Source organism: Haplochromis burtoni, unplaced genomic scaffold, assembly GCF_018398535.1.
Source record: "Haplochromis burtoni strain Fernald_Lab_line unplaced genomic scaffold, NCSU_Asbu1 Contig_41, whole genome shotgun sequence".
NCBI classification, from domain to species: domain Eukaryota; kingdom Metazoa; phylum Chordata; class Actinopteri; order Cichliformes; family Cichlidae; genus Haplochromis; species Haplochromis burtoni.
In genome coordinates this window covers 2,071,000-2,093,832 of record NW_024582402.1, presented here as the reverse complement: position 1 = coordinate 2,093,832, position 22,833 = coordinate 2,071,000, and the positions used below count along the sequence as shown (strand labels likewise).

Below are 22,833 nucleotides of genomic sequence, written 5' to 3'. Positions count from 1 at the left end.
GACGAATACCCTTTCAAAATAAAGGAGGGGATTTCAATTATTTATAAAAGTAACTTGTCGAAAAAACTAAATGATGGAAAATTGTTCTTTCTGTTTGAATATTGTATCCACGTCAGGCAAGTTTAACAGATAGGTTTACAACATACTAAATATGTTCTTGTTTGGTGTGTCCATATTTGAAAAGCTATAACCGGAAGTCATTTTTCTTCGGACTAGCTCCCTGGCGCTATTACTCCGATTCATGCAAATGACAGAGGTGGAACGCGCAGCTGGGGCAAGCTGAAGCTGGGGACGTTGTCCCAACGGTAAATTGTTGTTTTTATCCCCGGACGACTTGGGATGGCAGCGAGCACAGAGGCCCCGGAGCCTTGGTATCTGGCTCTGCTGGGCTTTGCGGAACATTTCCGCACGTCGAGTCCTCCAAAGATCCGACTCTGCGTCCACTGTCTGCAAGCAGTGTTTCAGTTCAAGCCGCCCCCGAGGGTCGAGGCCCGGACTCACCTCCAGCTGGGCTCGGTGCTGTACCGCCACACAAAGAACAGCGAGCTGGCCCAGAGTCACCTGGAGAAAGCGGTGAGCAGCACTGATGATCAGTACTAGAAACACCTCCACCACCGTTTTATGATCACTGCACCACCCAGGGTCCACCGTGCTCTCACTGATGATCTGTTTCCTTTTTTTTTCTTCCTTAGTGGTTCATATCACAGCAGATATCCTTTTTCATGTGCAGTATTAAAACCCATGAAACCCGTTTTTGTTTTTTTAAGTTGTGCCACTTAAGCATCTCCTTAAAACCAGGTGAGTTTTCACATTGTAGGTTGCATCTTTAACAACACCTATCAGATCTCTCAGTTTGAAGATGTCAAGTTTGAGGCAGCGAGTATTCTCTCCGAGTTTTACTGTCAACAGGTATGTACATCCATGTTATCATCATCATCTTCCCCGTTTGTAAAAAAAAAACAATGCTTGGACAAACTTTTGCAGAGGTGCATTTGTTTATTTTATTGGGTTTTGCTCGCAGTGGCGGCATACTCACTGCTGTACCGCTGAGCACACCTGAGTCACGTGCAAGCCTTGTGTTCAGAACTCAGAGATAACAACCTGAAAAACCTCTGGCCAATAATCTGAATGAATAAAATGCATGCTCTCATGCATGTGTGTTTGTGTATATATAAATGTCTATGTGCCATGTTGATGTCATGTCAGCATCCTCTCTTGTCTACTCTATTCTGTACACTGAGAGCAAAGAAGTAACTGGAGCTTAATTCTTTGTGCGTGTACACATAGTTGATCAATAAAGCTGATTCTGATTCCAATTAGATTGTGACTTAAAGTCAAGAGAAAATGAATTCAGATTCTTTCAATTACTTATTTGCTTCTTTCTCCAAGAACTTGGTGGACTCTGCAAAGCCGGTGCTGCGGAAGGCCATCCAGATCTCCCAGCAAACTCCCTACTGGCACTGCAGGCTGCTTTTTCAGCTGGCAGTAAGAAACCTCTCAACATTACAAACCTACTCGTGCCCGTTATGTTAATTTGAAGCGCGGCTGATGTATGAGCGCAATGTTGTTCTGTCTCCTTCAGCAACTGCACGCACTGGAGAAAGATTTGGTGTCCGCCTGTGACCTATTAGGAGTTGGAGCAGAGTACGCAAGAGTCATGGGATCAGAATACACGAGGTAAACGGGTCAGATTTCTGTTTTCCGAGTGAGATAAGTGATTCATCCGTGGTCATGCATTTACTCACGTTAAGTTTGTTCTTTCATTTTCCCACAGAGCCCTCTTCTTGTTAAGCAAAGGAATGGTAAGCTTAAATCATTCTCCTCTAACTAAAAGCGCTCGATGTGTTAACTTGTGTTGTTTTCTGATTATGCTGCTTCTTAATGTGTGTTTGTGGCCCTGTAGCTACTGCTGATGGAGAGGAAGCTGAGCGAGGTCCACCCGCTGCTGACACTATGTGGGACCATCGTGGAGAACTGGCAGGGAAACCCCATTCAGAAGGAGTCGCTGAGAGTTTTCTTCCTGGTATTGCAGGTTACACACTACCTGGATGCTGGACAGGTATTTCCGTGGTTCATTACCGGCTCTAAATAGATACGTTATTGTTGAAGTTTCACAAAAATGTAAGAAACATCTATTTTAAATCAAGTTTTTTTAACACCATAACTTGTGCCAGATATCAAATATAAATCTGTATGCTTTTACATTATGCTAAAATGATGCTCAGAGCAAAGTTAAAGCTGCAGTGTGTAAAATCTCACCACTAGATGTCAGTAGATTGCAGATTGCGGATAACTAAGTTCTGTCTTCTTATCCATCCCAATTCAAATGCATAATTCCAGCGACGGTGGCCTCTGTAGGGCAAACAACTCTCACCTCCGCTCATCTGTAATCAGTGTAGGCTGTCTGTCCGCTGCTTACCTCAGATATCAATATGTGTCCACATCTATTTAGTGTATTGGAGGCTGTGAAGCTTTGTAAAAGGATATTGGCTGTTGAGTCAGTGAAGCTCAGTTTGGTTCGATAACAGCATTACTGTGATGAGTTGTTGAGGATATGCTGAACTTTTCTGCCAGTAAACGCTGCTCTATTTGCTGTTGTTAGCCAGCATTGGTGAAACTTTCGTTAAAGTGGGTCTAACATTGCTGGGCTCTGATGTTTGGTGAATAAACCCTCATGTGGTGAGAGAGTGTAATCAGTTTATCGCAGGAAAAGTGGAATTTTCAGGACACTCGAGCCTGGCAATAATGTTAGCTTATAACCAGCTGCTGATGTTGTTTAGCCGTCTTATTGTCAGCTACCTGGAGATAAGATGCTTGTGTGCGTTTTTTGTGTGTTAGAGCCCTGACTTCAGTTCATAGATGAGGCTTCAGGTGTTGAGGAGGTTTTATCTAGATGTCGGTGGGTTATCTCTTTCCTTCACGCTTTCACTTCTTCGGTGACGGGGGCCCTTCTCTGACAAGAAAACACATTTATGATTCTTCATATCTGGAGTCTGGAAGTGCAGGCACGATTTGCTTCCACGTCACAGGAACGGCTACGACTTCTCTTCTCCCTGACCTTTGGTGTCCTACTTATGCGGCTGGTCTCTAGCCACATACATAAAACTGGATTTGGTGAAAGGTCCACTGTATTTAAGATTAAAGGGTAACATGTCAGCTTCTACTCACTGGTGCCTGCTCCTACTTATTTTTAATGGATTAATTCTCAAGTTATGAGAATGCATACATTTGTTGGAAGGCATATTTACACACTAATCACTGTATAAAAAGAGTATTCAATTTTATTTTTTCTTTTAAATGACCGACTGTAACCTTCAAAGTGTCTGTGCACGTGTCGGATTCAGGTAAAGAGCGTGAAGCCCTGTCTGAAGCAGCTGCAGCAGTGCATCCAGACCATCTCCACTCTCCACGACGATGAGATCCTTCCCACTAATCCAGCAGCCCTTTTCCACTGGCTGCCCAAGGAGCACATGTGTGTGCTTGTGTATCTGGTGAGACGCTGTTACTGACACACAGCTTGCGAAAGACTCTGAAAGAATAGTGCAAAAGCAGATAACGTTTTGTGTAATATCGCTTGTTTGTTTTTGTCTGAAAAGGTGACTGTGATGCACTCCATGCAGGCGGGATACTTGGAGAAAGCACAGAAGTACACAGACAAGGCGCTCATGCAGCTGGAGAAGCTGAAGAGTAAGTTTGATGGCGTACACTCGCTTATTATTTCCTACTTGATGATGGTGATAATCAATCACCTCCGATTTGTGTGCTCAAAGTGCTGGACAGCAGTCCCATCCTGTCCACGTTTCAAGTCATCCTGCTGGAGCATATCATCATGTGCCGGCTGGTCACTGGACACAAGGCCACAGCTTTACAAGAAGTGAGTCACCAGCTGTAGAGATTTTATCCTTACGTTGTCAGATGAATGATTCTGGATAAAAGCATAGATTCTGTGACATTAACGTACTTTGGAGATTCTCAGCAGTTTGCAGTTGTAGCTTAAGATTGCAATGGTTTGTGTTCAGATTTCTCAGGTTTGCCAGCTGTGCCAGCAGTCACCCAGGCTGTTTACCAACCACGCAGCCCAGCTTCATACACTCCTGGTAAGTCTGCAGTCAAAGAAAATGCACATGAGCAGCAGCTGTGAGCACTTCTATGAAAGCAGAGGTTTTGGTAGCTTCGTGGTCTGGAGCATTCAGGTGTGTTTTAACACAGCACGAAGAAGGAAGGACATCAGCAGTGACGTTAAAGGAACAATTTTTGCTGCCCATCAGTCTGGGAAGTGAGTCACTGAAGTTCATTCTACACTGAGGATGATTATTCACCCCAAGGTCAGCGCGTGTACTGCTCAGAGAAACTGCAGAAACACTCAAGAGCTACATCTCAGACTGCAGACCTCAGTTGGCACATTAGAAAACTGTATACCAAAGTATTATAGAGTCAGATGTGAAGCCATCTGCCACACAGATAAAGGTTGGCTGACAGTGAGTCATGCAGTGGGACAATGATCCCAAGGAAACCTACAACAATGGCCGAGTCAAAGTCCAGACTTTAACCCGACTGAAAGTCTGTGGTGGGACCTTAAGAGAGCTGTGCATAAGTGAATGCTCACAAACCTCCACGAGATGAAGCAACGTTGTGAAGAAGAGTGGGTTAAAATTCCTCCAAAGCAACACGAGAGATTGAAGTCATACAGAAAATGTTCACTTCAAGTTATTACTGCTAGAAGTGCTTCTACAAGCTATTGAATCATTAGGTGTACTTAGTTTTTCACACACTGGTTCTGGATTTTGACTCCATCATCTTTGCTGTTGATCACGAACCTGATTAAGGACCAGATGGTTCTTTTATTTTTTTTACGTCTGATATGTAAAATGTCAGCTTTGAAACTGCGTACGTTCTTTTTTACATGACTGATGATACAAAGCTTTATGGAAAATATGACATTCAGTGCATTTCAGAAGACTGATGCTATAAAAAGAAGTTCAGCAGAAGTATCTACATTGGTCCCTGGTGCATGTACAACCTTCCCATTTACGATCTGTGCTTTTTCAAGGTTTCAGTTAAATCCCAATGAAATGTGTCACATAAGTGTGCACTTGTGGTTGATGTTCTATAGCTTATGGTTCTGTTCAAGTGCCTCTAACTGCTCGCTTACTGTTTACAAACTACAACAGTCTCATTTAATATGAAGCATTAACACCTGTTTTCTCTTCTTGCGTCTCAGGGCCTGTACTGTATCTCAGTGAACTGCATGGACAATGCTGAAGCCCAGTTCACTGCAGCTCTGCAGGTGAGTTTCGTCATCGCCATCAGCTCCGGATTTGTTTGTCCTTTCATTTCTTTTTAGATCCCAAGTCCCAGGTGCATTGTGAACTCGCCATGAACTCTTCGGGTTATCCAGATACTGGAAACCCGGTAGGATACCAAACATCTGTTTGTATCAGTTCATGCACGGCTAACTTTTTTACACAAAGTGACCGTCTGTCAGCAATGACTGTAATTTTATTATTATTTTTTGGCTCTGTGGTGTTCAGATAGCTCTGTGCTGTCAGTGAGTCCCTGTGTCTCTTTCCTCTGTTAGATGACGACACATCAGGAACTGTGGACGTTCATTGTGACAAACCTGGCAAGCGTCTACATTCGGGAAGGGAACAGACATCAAGAGGTTTGAAAGTTGCTGCTTTATCTAGTATTTAAATTCCTTTTTTTTCTTTTTCTTTTTAAATAAATGTTTGCCTCCTTTGGTTTAAATTCCCTTTTCTGTGTGTGTGTGTTTGTGTTGTTTTTTTTTTAAATTAACAGCTGTATAGCCTTTTAGAGAGGATTAACCCTGATCACAACTTTCCTGTCAGGTAACTATAGAGGCTGCATAGACAAACACTTCGTGCAGATTTGTTACTTTTTTGGCATTTTTTATTGTTTTAAAATAAAATAACTGACTTTTTCAGCTCTCATTGCCTTCGAGCTGCAGCGTTTTACATCAGAGGGCTCCTGTCTTTCTTTCAGGGACGTTACAACGAGGCAAAGTAAGTTACTTTTTTAATATTCTGTTCTTGTTGTTTGGGATGAGGGAAATTATCGTGAAAATTTATATCAACAGGAGATTTCTAAGGGAGACTCTGAAGATGTCTAATGCAGAGGATCTAAACAGGCTGACGGCGTGCTCGCTCGTCCTACTGGGCCACATCTTCTTTGTTCTAGGCAACCACAGGGTGAGACTGCAAACCACCGCATGTTCTGCACGTTAGACCACGCACGCTGTGGCACAGTTATTTTAGGACTGCGGATGTGATCGCGACTTCATTTCTTTTTTCCAGGAAAGCAACAACATGGTGGTTCCTGCCATGCAGCTGGCAAGCAAGATCCCAGACATGTCTGTGCAGCTCTGGTCTTCGGCACTTCTTAAAGGTACAGCTGTCACAGAGCCTTTCTTCAATTTTTGTGTTATGGTCAGTTTATGGGATAAAATTAATTTACCTAAGATTGGTCCAAATAGTTTGTAATCTCGAGAGGAGTTTTATGAGCTAAAATCCCTCTTAAGATTACAAACAACAAAATTGTGACAATATTTGGCCTGAAGGGGTCGCAATGGACAAGCGCTGTGTTTGGAGTAGTTCAACCTGAAGAATACATTCAGTTGTGAACCTTAAAGAGATGATGTTTCAACTTAATTATTAAGTTTAGCTCATCAGACTGAAGGACCAATGAGCTAGTGTCACGACACAGTGATTACCCAATGGGTCTTCACCCAAACTGCCCTAAAGGTCATGGTCATTTTGAGGGCCCCTTTCCATTTTCAGAGCATAACTGTCATGCACATTAGTCACAGGGTCACACAGTCAGAGATTCTCTGTGCTGATAAATTGTGTACGCACAAAATGAGGAAAGGACTCCATGAAATGATGTGATAGCTTTGTCACATGTTTCATCATTTTAGTCATGATCATGGAGGGATCCTATTGGTCGACTCCCAGATTAGAAAGGCGTGGTATGGAGCTTTTGTCACCATTATGCTGACATCAGTGACAAGCTCATATCTTCACATATTTTCATGATTTTTATGACCATAGTTACTTCTGACTATGTAGCCATAAACTTTGTGAACTCAAACATTTCTGTTTGCGAGCCTCCTCCACCTGCAGTGGGGTTTTATTCTGATTAGTCGGTGCAGTACAGCCAAGCAGTGTAAATGTATCACTTTGTTTTGGAGCACTTCACAGTCCTGTGAGTAGTGTTTGAGCATGAGCTACTATGTGACTGCGCAAAACTCTCAAGCCACCTCTTATTTCATTATATTTTGCTCTGAAAATAGGAAACGAATGCAGTGGTTTATTGAAACATGTACAAATATACATGGGAATACAGTATATAAGGCAAAAACAGAGTTTGTACACTTCTAACAAGCTTAAAAGTCCACATCTGGTTTGACAATCTTTAATCATTAACACAGGCTGAACTGTCTAGGCAGCTTTCCTGTAATTTATTTAAGTAGTCTGCAGGAATATTTCTTTACACTTCCTTGAAGGACATTCAAAGCTCTTCTTTGGATGTTTCTGCCTTTTTGTTCTGTTCTCTGTGAAGATGATCCCACACTGCTTCAATATTGTTGACGTCTGGGTTTTTGGGAAGCCAGTCCATATCCACTGATATCCAGGCATGCTTTTATTTTATCGGCAGTGTGTTTGGGATCGTCGTCATGCTGAAAAATGAAGCCTTTGGCAGTTTAGTGCTTTTATTTCATGGTGTATCTGAATCTGATGGTACAGGTGAATTCATAATTCCATCAATTTTGACTACATCCCCAATGCCAGTGGCTGAAAAGGAAGCTCAAACATGACAGAGCCTCCACCGTGTTTTACAGCTGGCTGTAAACGCTCACTGTTGTACCTCTCTCCTCACCTCATCCACACAAATCGATAAAAATTAAAATCTCTCCATAAAATCTTCGCCACTGATTGTCAGTCCAGCTCTTGTGTAGTTTGGCATGCCTCAGCCTTTCCTCCTTGTTTCCCTTCCTTAAGAATGACTTTTTGACAGCCACCCCTTCTACTGAGACCATTTCTGATGAGGCTTCACTGAACAGTAGATGGATCAGCTGAAGATCCAGATGCATCTCTCAGGTCTTTACTGAATTCTTTCCTACTTCTTAAGGATATTACTTTCAGATTCTGTTCATCTGCTGTGGATAGTTTTAGTCTTGCAACTTGTTCCTCCACTTGTCCAGTGTCCTCAACTTTTTTAAGAACACACTGCACACCAAGTTGAGATATGCCAAGTTTTTATCTAACAGCTTTTTCAGAATCACCTTGTTATTGCAAAAATATCTTATGCCTGTCGAACCGGAGTTTTTTTGTTTGTTTTGTTTTGTCTTAAGGCACTTTGGTGCCTAAAGATACGGTTTAAAATTGGTTCTTTGTGCAGTTTTCTGTTATGTGTATACACAACACTGGTTCATCCCCATCCCCTTCATCCCAAGTTTTATTTTTTTATTTTTTTTAATCCTTGAGTGATTCAGAGGTCAGTGTTAAGTGGCATAACAAACAAAACAAACAATGAAAATTGTCGGATACAAGGAATGGCCTAAAAAGTGAGTGAAAAAGCAGCCAATGACCAAAGAAGAGCTCTGAAAGACCTTCAGAAAGCTTGAACAACTATTGCTCAAGAGCACTTTATGAAACTACAAGAACGTCTGGCTCCCTAGAAGAAAACATAAAGCAATGAGAGGTGACTCGAGACTTTTCACGGTACTCTGTTGGTGGGCCACCTGTTATCTAGCCCATCGCCCTTATAGCACCATAATACTTAACAGTTAGTTAGCTTATTTTCAGCAACAACAAAAAGAAAAAAACAGAACATTGTAACTTTGATGAATATGGTATTTATTTGTGGATTCTCTTATTTGACAGCTTTAGCTTGGTGTAATGGATAACCCAGTGGTTGATAATTAACAGTAATTTGTTTATTTTAGTCAAAATTCATGATGTGATCATGATAAATAAACTCCATGGCTCCACGGCTACAGCACAGTACACAATGCCCGTTACGTTTCTTTGAACTACATTGTTATTTTTGGCCAAGTGAACATACTAAGAACGCACCATCGCCTTCCTGGCACAGTTGTCGCTCCCTTCGAATAACAAAAGCGCTTTTTGATTTCCAGCTGATCATTTTGCACCAGTATTCGGTTCACGGTGAAAGATCCTTTGCAGAAAGGGCAGTGATATGCATTTCTCAGCCAGTTATAGCATCAATAAATCACAGAGTAATGAAGCCACAACTGAATTAGAACTGAACGAAGCTTGGGGAAAAACAAGTGGGTGAAAAATCATTTAATCACAGTACACACACGCACACATACGGCGCATTCTAGGTTTGGAAATGGTGTTTGGATCCAAAATAATTTAACAATCATCAGCATACACAATTAATCTTTTCCCGGCAGATTTGAACAAGGCTTGTGGAAACACCATGGACGCCCACGAGGCCGCGCAGATGCATCAGAACTTCTCCCAGCAGCTCCTGCAGGACCACATCGCAGCCTGCAGCCTCCCTGAACACAACCTCATCAGTGTGAGCACATCATCAATCAGTCACACTATAAACAGTGAGTCACTCCACCCTGGTTGGGTTTTCAAAGGAACCTCTGTTTTGTGTTTCAGTGGACAGACGGCCTCCCTCCTGTGCAGTTCCAGCCTCAGAATGGACCCACGACCAGCCTGGGCAGCCTACTCTGAGAACTCGATGCCACAGTGACGGAGAAAATGAGAGACAGAGCAGCTGCTGCAGACAAAACGGTTAAAGAAAACTGGGGTGTCTGAAAGTAGAAGCAGCTGATAAAAGGGTAAAAAAAAAAAAAAGAGCGAGAGAGAGAAAGGAGAAGTAATGAATTTAAGGGAAAAAGTGAGGCACACTGCACTGTGTCATTTGGCAGACTTCCATTTGGTGTTTTCCTTCATCGTTTTTGGGGCACTGGGGCATCACAGCTGGGTTTGACTGGGTTAAAGTGCCCCTGTTGTGGTTCTTTATAGGCTCATACTCACTAGAATAGTTTTTCACACATTCATATTTTTTACACTGTACACTGCAGCGGTGCCACTTTTCACCCACTGTCTGAAGCACTCGGTTTTAAAAGCCCTTTGCATACCGACTTTGCCTGCCTTTTACCTTCTTTCTGAAATTTACCTGAAACCACAACACTGACGTGCTTTTAGCCAATGTGAACAGTGACTTTTATCGAACAGCGATTTTAGCAGCAGAGAGCAACGGGAGGAAAGATGGTTTCAAAGTGATGGCTAGTTTGCTTTAGTCGTACTGAGGTGGGTTTGTGTGAAGATCTGTAAATGAGTTTTGTTTGGGGTGTTAGAACAGGCAGTACATGTGAATGAAGAGAGTTGGAGAGAACAACAGTACTGTTAGCCACATTAGCCACACAGCATACAAACACTAAGCTTATAGAGATTTTCCTCATGGTGTGGGGACATTGCAGTAACTCTCAGAGTGTATGAAGACCACCTGATACATTTTTAAGTTAGCAGAAGTGGATGCAGAATAACAGCTGACTGCATCTGGATTTAATCAGCTCTTTAATCTTTGTCTGTGGGTGTGTCACACTAGTCATCATGCATGCATGCATTGTGTTATACACAGTGAGGTAGAAAGCCTGGACTGTAAACTGGCGTTTCAGGAAGTTCTGTTATTGAGAATAACTCCAGTTTGACACTAACGTTGGTCTTTGTAACTTTGCGAGGCTTTTAACTCCATTAAAGCATAACAGAGTCACTTTGAATGTTTTCAGAAAACATTGGGTTCTTTTAAATACCTCAAATAATAATGGAAGTGAGTGAGTACTGTGTGTTGCTGCTAACATAGGCTAGTATAAAAACAGTGTGTGTGGCTTTTTTCTGAGCACACCTGTGATGCCCACCACCTGACCTGCTTCTTTCTGTATGAAACAAAAAACAAAAGATCTGCAGTTTTGTTGAACTTTTCTTTTAAATTCACCCGCGTTGTTCCACCAACGTGACAGACGCAGCTCGTCTCTTAACCTTTGTTCCAAACCACCGTGAATGTGTTCTTATATTAAGTCAAATAAAGCTTTTGGTTTTGAAGAGTTCGTTTTAAAGTCGAACCAGTGGCCAGACAGATGCGTTTAGTTTGTCGTTGTGCACGAGTTCAGTATTTGTCTCTTTAAAAGCACAGGCCGACAGACTTTGATAGAGTATTTGTCAGGATATATTTGGATACGCATTACAAAGCATACTATGTGTAATTATGTTAATGTTATGCAATGATATGTTTGATATGGCTTACTCGCTGAAAAGGATCAAATGTTTAAAGTTGTATGAAACGGCCAAACCAGCGGAGCATTTTGGAAACATCATAAGAACTTATTGAACGTCCAGTTGTATGTAAAGTGTAAAATGTGACTGCGATGTCACAAAAAAAGACTAATCTGACATCTTTTGACACTACAGTCTTGCAGCCTGACTGTGCTTCCCTTTAGATTTTTGTCATTTCACTCTCACTGTGTATATCTCTATGCTGTGCACATTTTCCCCGGGTCAACAAACCAGTAATAAGAATAGCATTTCTACTAAAATAGAACCAACTGTTACCTCTTTGCACATGTGCCGTTTCACAATGAAACCTGTAAACGTTTTCAGAGTTATACTGTTTTCCGTTTCACTTATCTCTTCCAGACGATGTCTTTATGTATCTATATTTAAATAACTTATTTATTTAAGGGTTTTTTTGGTTTTTGCCGACACAGTTTATAATAGTTTTGATATATTATTATTATTATTATTATTATTATTATTATTATATAGCATGTAGGATATGATTTTTGAATTCATGCTAAAGTAGGAAAAGATTAAATTAGTTAAGACAGTTTTACAAATGTATTTTAAAAATCAACTACTGAGTTTCGTCAGCTGCATAGTGATTATTGCGATAAAGCAAAGACGTTCGGTTGGTACGGTGTGGTTGCCATTTATTTTATTGCCATTTTTACAGCATGTGATAAAAGGGAATGTTTAATTTCTGTTCGCCATGTTGTCATTTTCACGACTTAACTTTAACACTTGTATAACTTTTTTTTTATGAATAAAGATTCTAAAGTTGAATGATTTGTTTGTTTTCACTGAATATGCTTCTACACTTGGATCCACTCTGAAACAACGTGCGGCGCTGCAGCGAGGAGAAAGCCTGATAAGTGTGTGTTCAGCACATATGATTGAGTGAAATAATGCCTACAGAGCCATACCAAAGATTTAGCTGTTTTAGCTTCTCCAGTAGAAGCACACACTCTGCATTACATCACATTGAACTGTGTGGGAAACCAGGCTGATGTGCTGTAATTGAATTATTTTGTCCACATGTTCAGTGCGTCCACTGGGTTTCATAATTCTTGTACATTATTTCAAAAAATGTCCAAAAAACACTGTTGTTTTGTCAGTTTGAAGTCTGCATCGATTTATGCGAGTCGCTTGAATGTGTTAAGAGCAGTCTTCACTTGCACTACGTTGACGCACGGTGATGTCTGTCCGCCTTTTAATTTCCTGGCGTACAGATGGATCGTAGTGGAGGAAAATGCACCAAAAAATGTGAAACCCAAAACTTTGTGCGTGACGTAAAGTCAAAGAGCTGTTTTGCAAAGAATTCTCCAAGTCCACACAGAAGTTAAGTTCAACCACAAGACCTGATTTTAATTATACAGCCTGTCTTCTAAAAGGGTTTGACGTTTTATGAACGCCTGAGATGATGTTTGATTAATGCAGCGGTTTCCGAGCTGTGGTGTGGGCCTAACGGCCAGTCCTGGGGAAGCATGGACAGCCATGGGGCAGGGGCCGGGGGGGATGAGTGAAAATCAACCAGAAGAGTTTGTTAAAGCCACCATGCTGGAGTTTATTTCTCTATGATTCAACTTGGATTTGTTCTTCTTTTTTTTTTACTTGTGTGTGTGGAAATGACAAGTTTTTCCATCTTCTGGAGCCGGTTGACCATCTAAAGGCTGGGATAGTTTTATTTTTTAATAGAATTTATCTGTTTTAATCACCCAAACTGAAAAACTTTTAATAGAAAAATTAGAAATAGAAAAATTGCAACCCCACTGTATGAAGATAAATTTAATAGGTACTATCTTCTAGTTTGCTTCTTTAGTAGGTTCAATAAACCTAACCATGATGGGTGACAGGTGACCTGGAGGTTAAGACATGCTTAAAACACAGACATGAATCTTACATTTGATTAATTTAAGGAGAAAAGGTTATGGTGTGAAAAACTACAGTATATGCATCCTTATGTAGGAGTGAGAACAGTGAATAGAAAATAGTCATTTCACATTAAGCCTACTGCTGTACATAACCGCTGTTTGTGTTAATAATATCTTTGCAGCGCATGAAAAGTGTGAATGACATCAGGACCACAAGGGAAGTGAAGACCATCACCTGCTCAGACAAAAAGCCAACAAAGGTCTCGTGTTTCAGGTGTGGTGAAAGCTGGGTCCACTTTTAAAACCTCTTCATTTTGGTGAATGAGTTGCAGAAGATGTGAAAAGTGAAAATGTGTGCCACAACATATTCTCAAACCTCAGTACACAAAATTAAAAAGCTACACGTCCACCACTTTACACCTACAGCCCATCATTCACTCTGGATGATGAATTTGGAGCAGTTATTTTGAAAACCAGCCATCTGTCTTCTCTGCTGAGGTAAGGCATGCATGTGAGGTAGGACATGAAGGCACACCGGGGGCAGAGGGAGACAAGGTTTCACTGTTCAGTGAGCAGCCAGCCTGCAGAGTCCTGCCACAGAGGGAGACAGACACACACATGCGCTCGCGCGGTGGAGACTCCATTACATCTTTATCACCGTGATTACGCCAAACTTCATCTGCGTAATCTGATTAGAGAACAGACAGTAATCATTCACACGTTAGAAAGATGGTGTAACATCAGCGCAGTTTACAATGTAAACTGGTGAGGACCCTATAGCACCAATGAAACCCCTAAAACATTGAATGAACACTTAATTGGTGTCAGGCTGAGTTGGTTTAATAGATCCCTTTCTTATAGGTGGTTATGTCAGATCGGCACGCCCGTAGACTAATTTTCCTCTTTAAAGACGCTTAAATTGATTTTTCCGCAAGTTGGAGAAAGGCCAGCAGGGTGGGAATCATGAATCCTTCAAAGCTTTTACAAATGAATTCACAGGAACAGCAAACATCTGCGCCCTGACTTCAAATTTATAACTTGTTTAATGTGAAAATGATCAAATAACTCCTTCTGTTCGCTAAATGTGTGCATGTGTGTTAACTTGATGCGCAGTTGCCTTTGTCCGCGTTCAGAAAAAGCACGAAATTTCCACCCACGAACATGAGGTTAGGCAGCCTGACGCAGATACCGGCATTCATCGGAGACCCCCTTATAAAAGCTCATCTTTTCTCAATACCTGATTTCTAGTCAATCTGATCCCAGTACACCTACACCCACCCCCTCTCTCCTCCTTTATTCTTTCGTGCACCGATGCCGCCGGGTGACTGTCTCCACCGAAGGAGGAAGAGGTTACAGTGAGAAGTGAAAACTTTTGGGACGCTCTAGGTGTCTTGGACGTAGCTGCTGAAAGGAGCCATTTCCTGCCAAATAGTGAGCCCGCCTAATCGTGACTGCTGCTGCTACTTCCTGCATTGTTACAGTGCTTAATGAGGATTAAGTTGAAGCTGTCATGTCGTAACGGGCGGCCATTAGGCCTGCTCCACACGGAGAGAGGAGCTGCAGGCTGGCCTCGCCTCACTATGATTTCTGAGCTGAACCCTTTCCACCTGGACTGGACCTGTAAAACCTTGCAGAGTGTACAATCCTGACCTTAATAAACACCATTCCTACTAGCATATCAATTATATTATATATATATATGTGTGTGTGTGTGTGTGTGTGTGTGTGTGTGTGTGTGTGTGTGTGTGTGTGTGTGTGTGTGAATAAAGTCTGCTTTGTTTAATAATCTTTATGAGCTACTTTGTTACTTAACAGGTCCAGCCTATTTAAACAAGCTATTTACACTTCTAACATAGATCACATGACAAGCATGTATGTAACCCAATAAGCCTTATTAAGTCTCTGGCTTCACACTTTGTCAATAGTACTCACTTCAAGGTTGTTCGTTTGGTTAATTATCCACTTTGATTAAATGATGGATCAGCCAATTAGTGTGTGTGTGTGTAACACTGTCCACACAATGCGAGAATAAAACCCAAAGACACCCAAAGTCTCCAAGATTTCACTCATTTATTGTCATAACGCCCTCCTGTTGGAGGGGTAGTGAATCACTCATATATCTACCGGGATACAACGTTGTCATTAACATAAATGTACTGATTTCTTTGATGAAATCAGTCAGTCAGTCCAAGCCTGTCCCAAGTGAACTGTATTTTCTGTATTTTATATCCCAAAAGCAAATGTTCACTAAATGTCAATAGCAGACATCTAATATCTTCAGTTTATGTATCCTAAAAAAACAAAAAAAAGTCTGGCAAGGCTTCCACCTTGTTAGACCTCTTCCAGAGGTGGACCGCTCCGCTTTGAAGTCTTTTCATTCAAAGTGCTTTGACTTGTGGCTTGGAAAAACTTCCCCCAGGGGTTGCAGAAAGTGACCAAAAATAACACAGAAGAGATGACTTCAGTGTTCTCAAGTGCAACTCACAGCCCTGATTGTTTTTTAATAGAGCTGGGATAACGCAGTTCTTCTCTATGGGTCTGCTGGAGGAGGAGGAGCAATATTTACAGAAAGATTCATCACAACCTGTAAACTCAAGACCGCCTCGCCCCCCCCCCCTCATCTTAATTTGATTTTTTTTCTTTGTGCTGGGTGATTATGTGAAGATGGCTCCCTTGCTACAGATGTGATTGCTTTACACGAGACAATCTGTAGCCTCAGGAGATGGAACAGTGGGATGAGAGGACAGAAACAATCAGACCCAATGACACAGCAACATCTAGAGAGAGAGCTCTTTTTGTTGTCATTTAAAGAATGGGAGGGTGAGGCTGACAAAGCACTTCTAACCACCCCCCTCTGTACCCACCTGGAGGCTAGCACTCCCGCTCCCGCTCAGTCTTTATGGACTTCTGTCGTACTTAGATCGCTGTATTCCAGGCACACACACGTTTACATATGGATGTCCATTTATATGCACGGTAGTGGACGAATGAGGATGAGTTCAGTTCACAGGGATGCTTTGAAGCGATGCAGGTCTTGTCATGAAAGAGCACGCCAGCTGGAGCTTTTACAGAAGGGACTCTGTCACTGGCATAGTATAACCCAGCTGAGAGTGCTCTGGACTTGCATGTTTGGATCTGATTCTAACTGCAGGGCTGGCTGACCGCTCTTTAAAGCAAACCTCATCTGTGCCCCCCCCCACCCACCACAAACACACACCTTCTTCACTGTAAAGAGAGACACAAATAGCCTTAATGTTTGGGTTCAGGACTTGGATCTATTCTGAGTTGCATCACATGCTGCTGCACACAGTGACTCTGAATCAGGAGATAAGTGAGGATGGTTACCTTAGATCATAATTTGAGGTCAGGGAGACAAATGTGAGGCCGGATAATTACACGATGCTGAGGATGTGACGCTGATACACTACTGCTGTAGAGACACTGAAGGTAAACATGGCGCTGACTTTGCTTGTGTAAGATCACAGACTGAGCTCAGCAGACAATGTGTTTATGGAGTATTTATATGTATATTTACTCCCCACATGACATCTAAGTCTGGGGGGGGGGGGGGGTTGCAGCTGCCCTCCCCCCCATTAAACCCTGCAAACCATCATGTACAATGCAAACATTAAATTGCTGGGTTGCATGTTTACTATGCATCACTCACTGACTGTGTGAATGTGAACAATCTGAGCTTTAATCAGGCATGTAAAGACAACATGAACCACTAACGTGATTAAATACGTGTCTATATGGACTACATCAGCACAACATAGCAAAAAAAAAAAAAATAATAATAATAATAATAAATAAGGGTTTGATAAATCAATTTAGTCACATTCGCCTCTGCCAGGCACAGATTCAACATTATGAAATAAAACAGGACCACCCCCATTAAGCTCATAATGTACTTTAAGTAGAAATAAATCAGCATTTGCTTGCACTTTGGAGACCTTTAAGGGTCCGGGCTCGGGTGCAGTTGAGCAGATTGTCTCCTCGCTCTTGCAGCTGCTGTCCGCTTTGTTTTGTGTGCAAATTGATTATTTGTCCACATGCTAAGTTTGAAGCGTGCTCATAAGGCTGGCAATAAAGCCACTCTGGCATCTGTGAGTTGAGTCCTGACTTGGAGTTAGAGCCACCGTAGAAGCTGTGGTGATTCAAAGAGGATGCTAGTGAGTGTTTGGGATGAAATATGTGGTGTTTTACATATTCATGGGTCAGTACTGTAACAGTGTGTGTGTGTGTGAGTGTGTATTGGAGGGGATCTGTACACTTGCTGGTACACTCACGGGTCACTCCGGGGACCCCGGGGGGCCCTGACATTGTCGTCCCGCTTTGGCCCTCCGTGGTCAGTGACTTACATGATGTGATCCGGTCGCCCTGGTATGGCGAGGTGCGCATGCCCACTAAGAGGACGCAGCGGCTCCATGTGTGTTGAGGCGCATTATTTGGCAACAGACGCGGCAGCGGGGAGGGCCGAAAAAAAGAGGATATCCCCTGGATTTCAAAAAAGCAACGATTTATCGAGGTTAACTGCAGATTAAACATTCCTTGGTCGACCATCGGCGAAGAACGGGAGACAAAGCTACCGAGTAAGTTGACTTATGTGAAGCTGAAGTTTTTTTAGTGAGGGGATCGAGAGGAGCCTTTTATTCGGACTCGTCGAGAGGAGCCAGGTTTTCCTCCACCTATCTGTGACGATAAAGAAGCTGATGGGCTGTTGAAAAGTAACACTTCTCCGCAGAGCCAAAGGTTGAGCACTGGGGAGGAGAAGAGGGGGGGCTCGCTCAGCCAAAATTTCTTTTATTTAATGTTTCCTCAGGAGCACCGGCGAGTAAATGTGATGGCTGGACTTGATTTGGTGCGGTAGAAGTCGTTTAACGAGGTAAGGATTACAACGTTACATCGCCAGCGGCTCGACGGTCGTCGGCGGCGGCGGCTCAGTCCTTGGGCCGGTCGATGAAATTTATGAGTTCCGACTCGAAGGTTTTTCCTCGGGAGGGGACAGACAGGTAAACCGTCCCGGTGAGCCTCCTGAAGCCGCACTTTTAGGGCAGTATCGCGAAAGTTTGGGGGTCCTTTTTGAGCTCGACGGCTGTCCCGCATCGGGGGTGCGAGCCAGGTCAACGATTCGGGCTCGGTTCTGGTTGTGTGTGGGGGTCATGTTGACGAGCGGCTTGCCCCGGCTCGGAGGACTTTCAGTAGTTTGGCTTAAAGTGTCCGGCAGCCGCTGGTGGTCACACACACCGAGTGCCTTTATCCGAGCTAAAAGTGGCTTCGTGTTTTTGTTTGTGCGATGTAGCTAATGTTAGCTCGCTAACTAATAACACGCACACCTCCTCCGAGGCGGTGTCAATAATAAAAAAGCCGGCTAGTTGCACATGTAAGTGTGGGCTGGGTTTAGTTTTTAAAGGGCTGAGTTTGGTTTTTTGGACTGTGTACTGGCGGCTGGAAACGTTAATGGTGGACGCCGCTGCCCGCTTTAAGCCCCGTGGCACCAGTATTGGTTCTGCTATCTGGTAGCTAATCTTCCTACTTCTCTCTGTGACAACCGTAGTCTTCCTCCTCTTAAAGCTGAACACACACACACACACTCTCTCTCACACACACCGCACACACTCCCCTCTCTGTCTCTTCCTCTCAGCCAGACAGGAGCACGCACGCACACACACAGGCGCGTGCACACATTTCCACAGCACGAGTTTTTGCAGCGCTTCGGGACAAAGCTGTGGGCTCAGGATTTCTGCCGTCACACCAGTTCGCCGCTAAATTTGTGCTGTCCGTTCATGCGGACGCGCTGAGGTGGATTTAAAACGTGGGGATATCTAATGGCTGAACGTGACGGAAGCCGGCGTTGCTCATGGTGTGTGCAGCGAGCCACACGCGGACTGACGCCGTGTTGTGACGGCACTGGTTACTCTTGCTGAGTCGCGATCGTTTAGCCTTTAATTGGTTAATTAATTAATTAGTTTTGCAGTTGATTGATTTTCAGCGTCTTATTGCATACCGTCACCTGCAGAGGACATAGCTGACTAATGTCTGCTGACTTGTATCAACTTGTTTTCCAAGTAGCATTAATGCCTGAAAGTGTGAGCCACAATCAGAGTTACTGCAGTGAAGTTCTTCTTGTTAAGCTACGTAATCGTCTTTTATTCATTAAAAAATAATTATTATAAAATTAAGACGGCTTGTGAAAATGATCCAAAAATCTACAAATATGTGGTTAAAAGTCTTACTATTGTAAGACTAAGACGGCTATAAAAAATAAAATAAAAACAAATCTAGGTTTTCTGTCCGATTCCTATCAGTTTCTGTTAGTTCTCATTGCAACACAATGCAGCCACTTAAAAGTCCCATGCATGCCATGTAAGCTGGGGATGGCATTGTTGCAAAAGCGAGCTGCTGCTTTTAGGAGACTTTTATTGCCTCTTTGTGGTGATCTGGAATGAACCCTCGCTTGTTTGTGTGAACAAAGGCCCTGTAAAGCATTATTTACATGTCAACAGTGTGCAGGTTGCCTTTAGTGAAGGGAAGGGGGCGGTCAGAGGAGAGGGGAGCGCTTTGGCTGTTGAGCTACCTGTCCTTCCTGTGTAGAAACTGTGCATCTGCAACGTGATGCAGTAGTAGTACTATCCACCCCAGAGTGATTGTGTTGTTTGTATTCAAATGACAAGACTGAGTGAGTCAGAGACAGCGCATGAATTTTCAGCCATTCCAGAAAGCACTGTTCCAGCGATGTCTCTGTCACACACACAGACACACAAGGCTGGTTCAGGGCTGTTGTGCAGTCAGCTACTGTTCTGTAAAGGGTCATCTGCTAGCCACATTTCGAGCTGCTCCACATAACTACTGGGGGTCACAGGGCGACCTGTTTGGTCAAACATTAGAGACGTCATCAAATACGTGTGGAGCAAGTTGCTCCCTAATTGCCTTTTCAGTTCGTTTCGTGTAGATGCTGCCGTGTGAAGCTCTGAGCTCTCAAGATCTGAAGTTATTTAACTGAGCAAGTCAGTGACCCACAAAAGTGAGCTTTGGCCATAACTAGCTCCAAAGCAACATCTTATTTAAGCATACACCTCCGATGACATTCTTCTATTGTGAGTGGGGCCGCGAAGGTTTTGCTTTTTAGTTAGTGCGTGGACACTATCATTGCTATCATTTGTTATTCTGACAGATGCAACCAGGTAATGGAAACGAATACTTTGCTGGTTCAGCAGTTTTCCAAGGTAGAGTGGCCGCATAGTTGCATGGTTTCCTGAAGCCCCCGTGTGATGTAGAAATATGTGTTCACAGGGTAAAAGGTCTCTCGTGGGTAAATAAAGTGCTGAACACATACTGCATGTAAAGGTGGACATCAGTGATAATTGAGAGCGAGGCTGCTGGTGTGAGTGAAGATGATTGACTGATAGCTGACAGGATCAGTGTGATAAATAACTGCCTCATAGCAGGAGAAAAAGACAGAGAAGACAACACCCTGGTAGTGGTAGGAACCTGATGCTAGATTAAAGTAGCACTTTGCACCTTGATAATGTAGCAGTGATCACTGTGATTTAAATACACTCCAGTTGTTAATGAGATGATTGGGTTTGATTGGAGAAATGTCACAAAAAGGATTCAAATGTTTATCAGGCATTTGAGACAGCTGACCAGAGTTGGATTGGCAACTTTCTGGACACTGAGTCAACTTGCATATGTGCCGTTCGTATTACTGTTGGTCAGGCGTCTTACACGGATGTATGGGCCACGTCAATTCTCATTAATGGTCACTTCTTAAACAATATAGTGACATGGGCAGGACTTGTTAGAGGACCAGTCTTGTGGGCATTCTTGTAGTGTGCACATGGAAACCTCCAAAACACAACTAAATGTTGGAAAGCACAGTGTGCACACGGCAACTTTATTGGAAAAAAAATCTAAATTGCCATCATTTTGGAAAATGTGTCTCTGAAAGCAGCAGTGATGCCGTGTTTTCCTACATTGTTGTGTCCCTGTAAAACTGGAAGACCAACTGAAGTCTAGTTTTACAAGTACAGACTTGTGGCTTTAGGACGAAACTGCAAGACATTACATTTTGCAAAACCTGCAGAATCTTGGATTAACTTTGTTCTTCAATGTCATTAAATTACAGCTATTTATGTTACCCTTTTTTAAAAACACTGATAAAGAGTTTTAGTAATGCAACGACAGTGTGCATTCAGATGTTTTTGTCTAATATCTAATGGGCTTCAGTTGGGTGGCTCATGTGGCTCTTTTAGATTAGCACCTACTCTGCTCAACTCGAATCGGTTTCGGTCGTTTTCCATTGCAATTGAATGCCATCACACTGTGAGTATGCGGCACAAAACAACACAACAATGGAGGACATCGTCTGCACCTCGTCGTTGGTGGACAGTGTCAGTTAGTGTGGAGTCTTTTTCCTTGTATCCGGGGTTCAAAAATGACGAGTTTGATTCTTGCAAAGGAGTCTCTCTCATGACTCATCCAATGACATCATTTTCTGGCCAGTCAGTGGCATGCAGTCTGTTGACATTACATTTTCAGCTCGCTTAGAACCCCGGCTAAGTAGATACTAGCAAAGTACCAGGTACTACCACCTAAGTGTCGAGTAGAGTTGAGTCGAGTAGGCACTAGTGGGGGAAAAAATGGCGTTATCATTCAAGGACAGAAAAATGTAACTTCTTTTCACCAGACACCAAAGGGACAGTGCAACTTCAGGTCGAAATCAAGTGAATGTTTCTACTTTGGGTAGAAATGCAGATGGTAAACCTTTGGTCTGGTGAAAATGTACTAAAGAAGTGACAATCAACCAGTCAGCCCAGCCGCCGTGAGAATTATGAGCGCGATCTCTCGCTGTGCTGTCAAGTCTTTGCAGTGTCGTTTAATGCTGTTTGAGGATTTCCATCTGATTTGAATATTTAACAGGATAATGTTGTATACAATGTGATTCAGATCATACCATGACACTAATCACTCCGCCTGCTGCTGTAACAAGTGTAATATTGAAGTGGACAATGTAGCTTTTCCTCTTAGTGTGTGTGTGTGTGTGAAAAGTGAGCAGTTAAGTTTGGCTATATAGCCTGAATTTGTGAGACATGTAAAGTTCAGTTTTGCTTTCGGTTGCTTTCAGAGGTTTTGCACTGGTTGCATGTGATGTCAAGTTCTTGGGTTGGAGGTGGTATGCTCCACCGTGTGTGTGTGTGTGTGTGTGTGTGCGCGCGCGTGTGCGAAGAGGGTTTGAAGGAATTGTGTGTGTAAACTGCCATGAAGATGAAATGTGAAACCTGCCAGCCATTAAAGATCCCCCATTACAAAGATGGGGTCAGTGCCCGTGTAAGGTTGGTGCGGGGATGGGTGGCGTTCCCCATGTCTAATTCCTTCCAGCAGCATCATTTCACAGCTATATGCGCCAGAAATTAATAATGTCATCACAACACCCCACCCCCGCCACACCACACACACAAACACACATACGCACACACTGTATAATGGCCGTCAGTGTGGAAGCCCTGCGCCTGCTCCAGCACCTGAAGGGTTAAAACCAGCTTCAGCTTCTCTCTGTCATACACACACACACACACACACACACACTCACACACACACACAAGCTAACCGGTTTAAACCGG

At 42.9% G+C, this 22,833-nt stretch overlaps 2 protein-coding genes across 9 annotated transcripts in view; both read left to right on the top strand.

Moving 5' to 3' along the window:
* The first annotated feature begins 196 nt into the window (after positions 1-196).
* mau2 (MAU2 sister chromatid cohesion factor) lies at positions 197-11,418 on the top strand. 2 transcript variants are annotated; one of them, XM_005920475.3, is made up of 19 exons: positions 197-573; positions 693-710; positions 844-909; positions 1,390-1,485; positions 1,583-1,677; positions 1,775-1,802; positions 1,904-2,059; positions 3,345-3,491; positions 3,597-3,687; positions 3,771-3,874; positions 4,020-4,097; positions 5,222-5,287; positions 5,579-5,662; positions 5,800-5,849; positions 5,946-6,023; positions 6,098-6,209; positions 6,315-6,405; positions 9,440-9,567; positions 9,657-11,418. In XM_005920475.3, the coding sequence occupies exons 1-19, from the start codon at positions 340-342 to the stop codon at positions 9,729-9,731; spliced, it is 1,797 nt and encodes a 598-aa protein (XP_005920537.1). In that variant the 5' UTR covers positions 197-339; the 3' UTR covers positions 9,732-11,418. The 2 variants fall into 2 exon arrangements, with proteins under 2 accessions (XP_005920537.1, XP_042075957.1); XM_042220023.1 differs by lacking the exons at positions 9,440-9,567; positions 9,657-11,418 and adding an exon at positions 8,019-8,066.
* Positions 11,419-17,629: 6,211 nt separating this feature from the next.
* LOC102297072 (transcriptional repressor p66 alpha) overlaps positions 17,630-22,833 on the top strand; it is a 20,912-nt gene continuing 15,708 nt past the window's right edge. For 4 of the 7 annotated variants that reach the window (XM_042220021.1, XM_042220018.1, XM_042220020.1 and 1 more), the window contains exon 1: positions 18,229-19,073. In XM_042220021.1, coding sequence (XP_042075955.1) covers positions 19,071-19,073 — 3 coding nt within the window. In that variant the 5' untranslated portion in view covers positions 18,229-19,070. The other 3 variants (XM_005920479.3, XM_005920478.3, XM_005920480.3) reach the window with 3 other exon arrangements.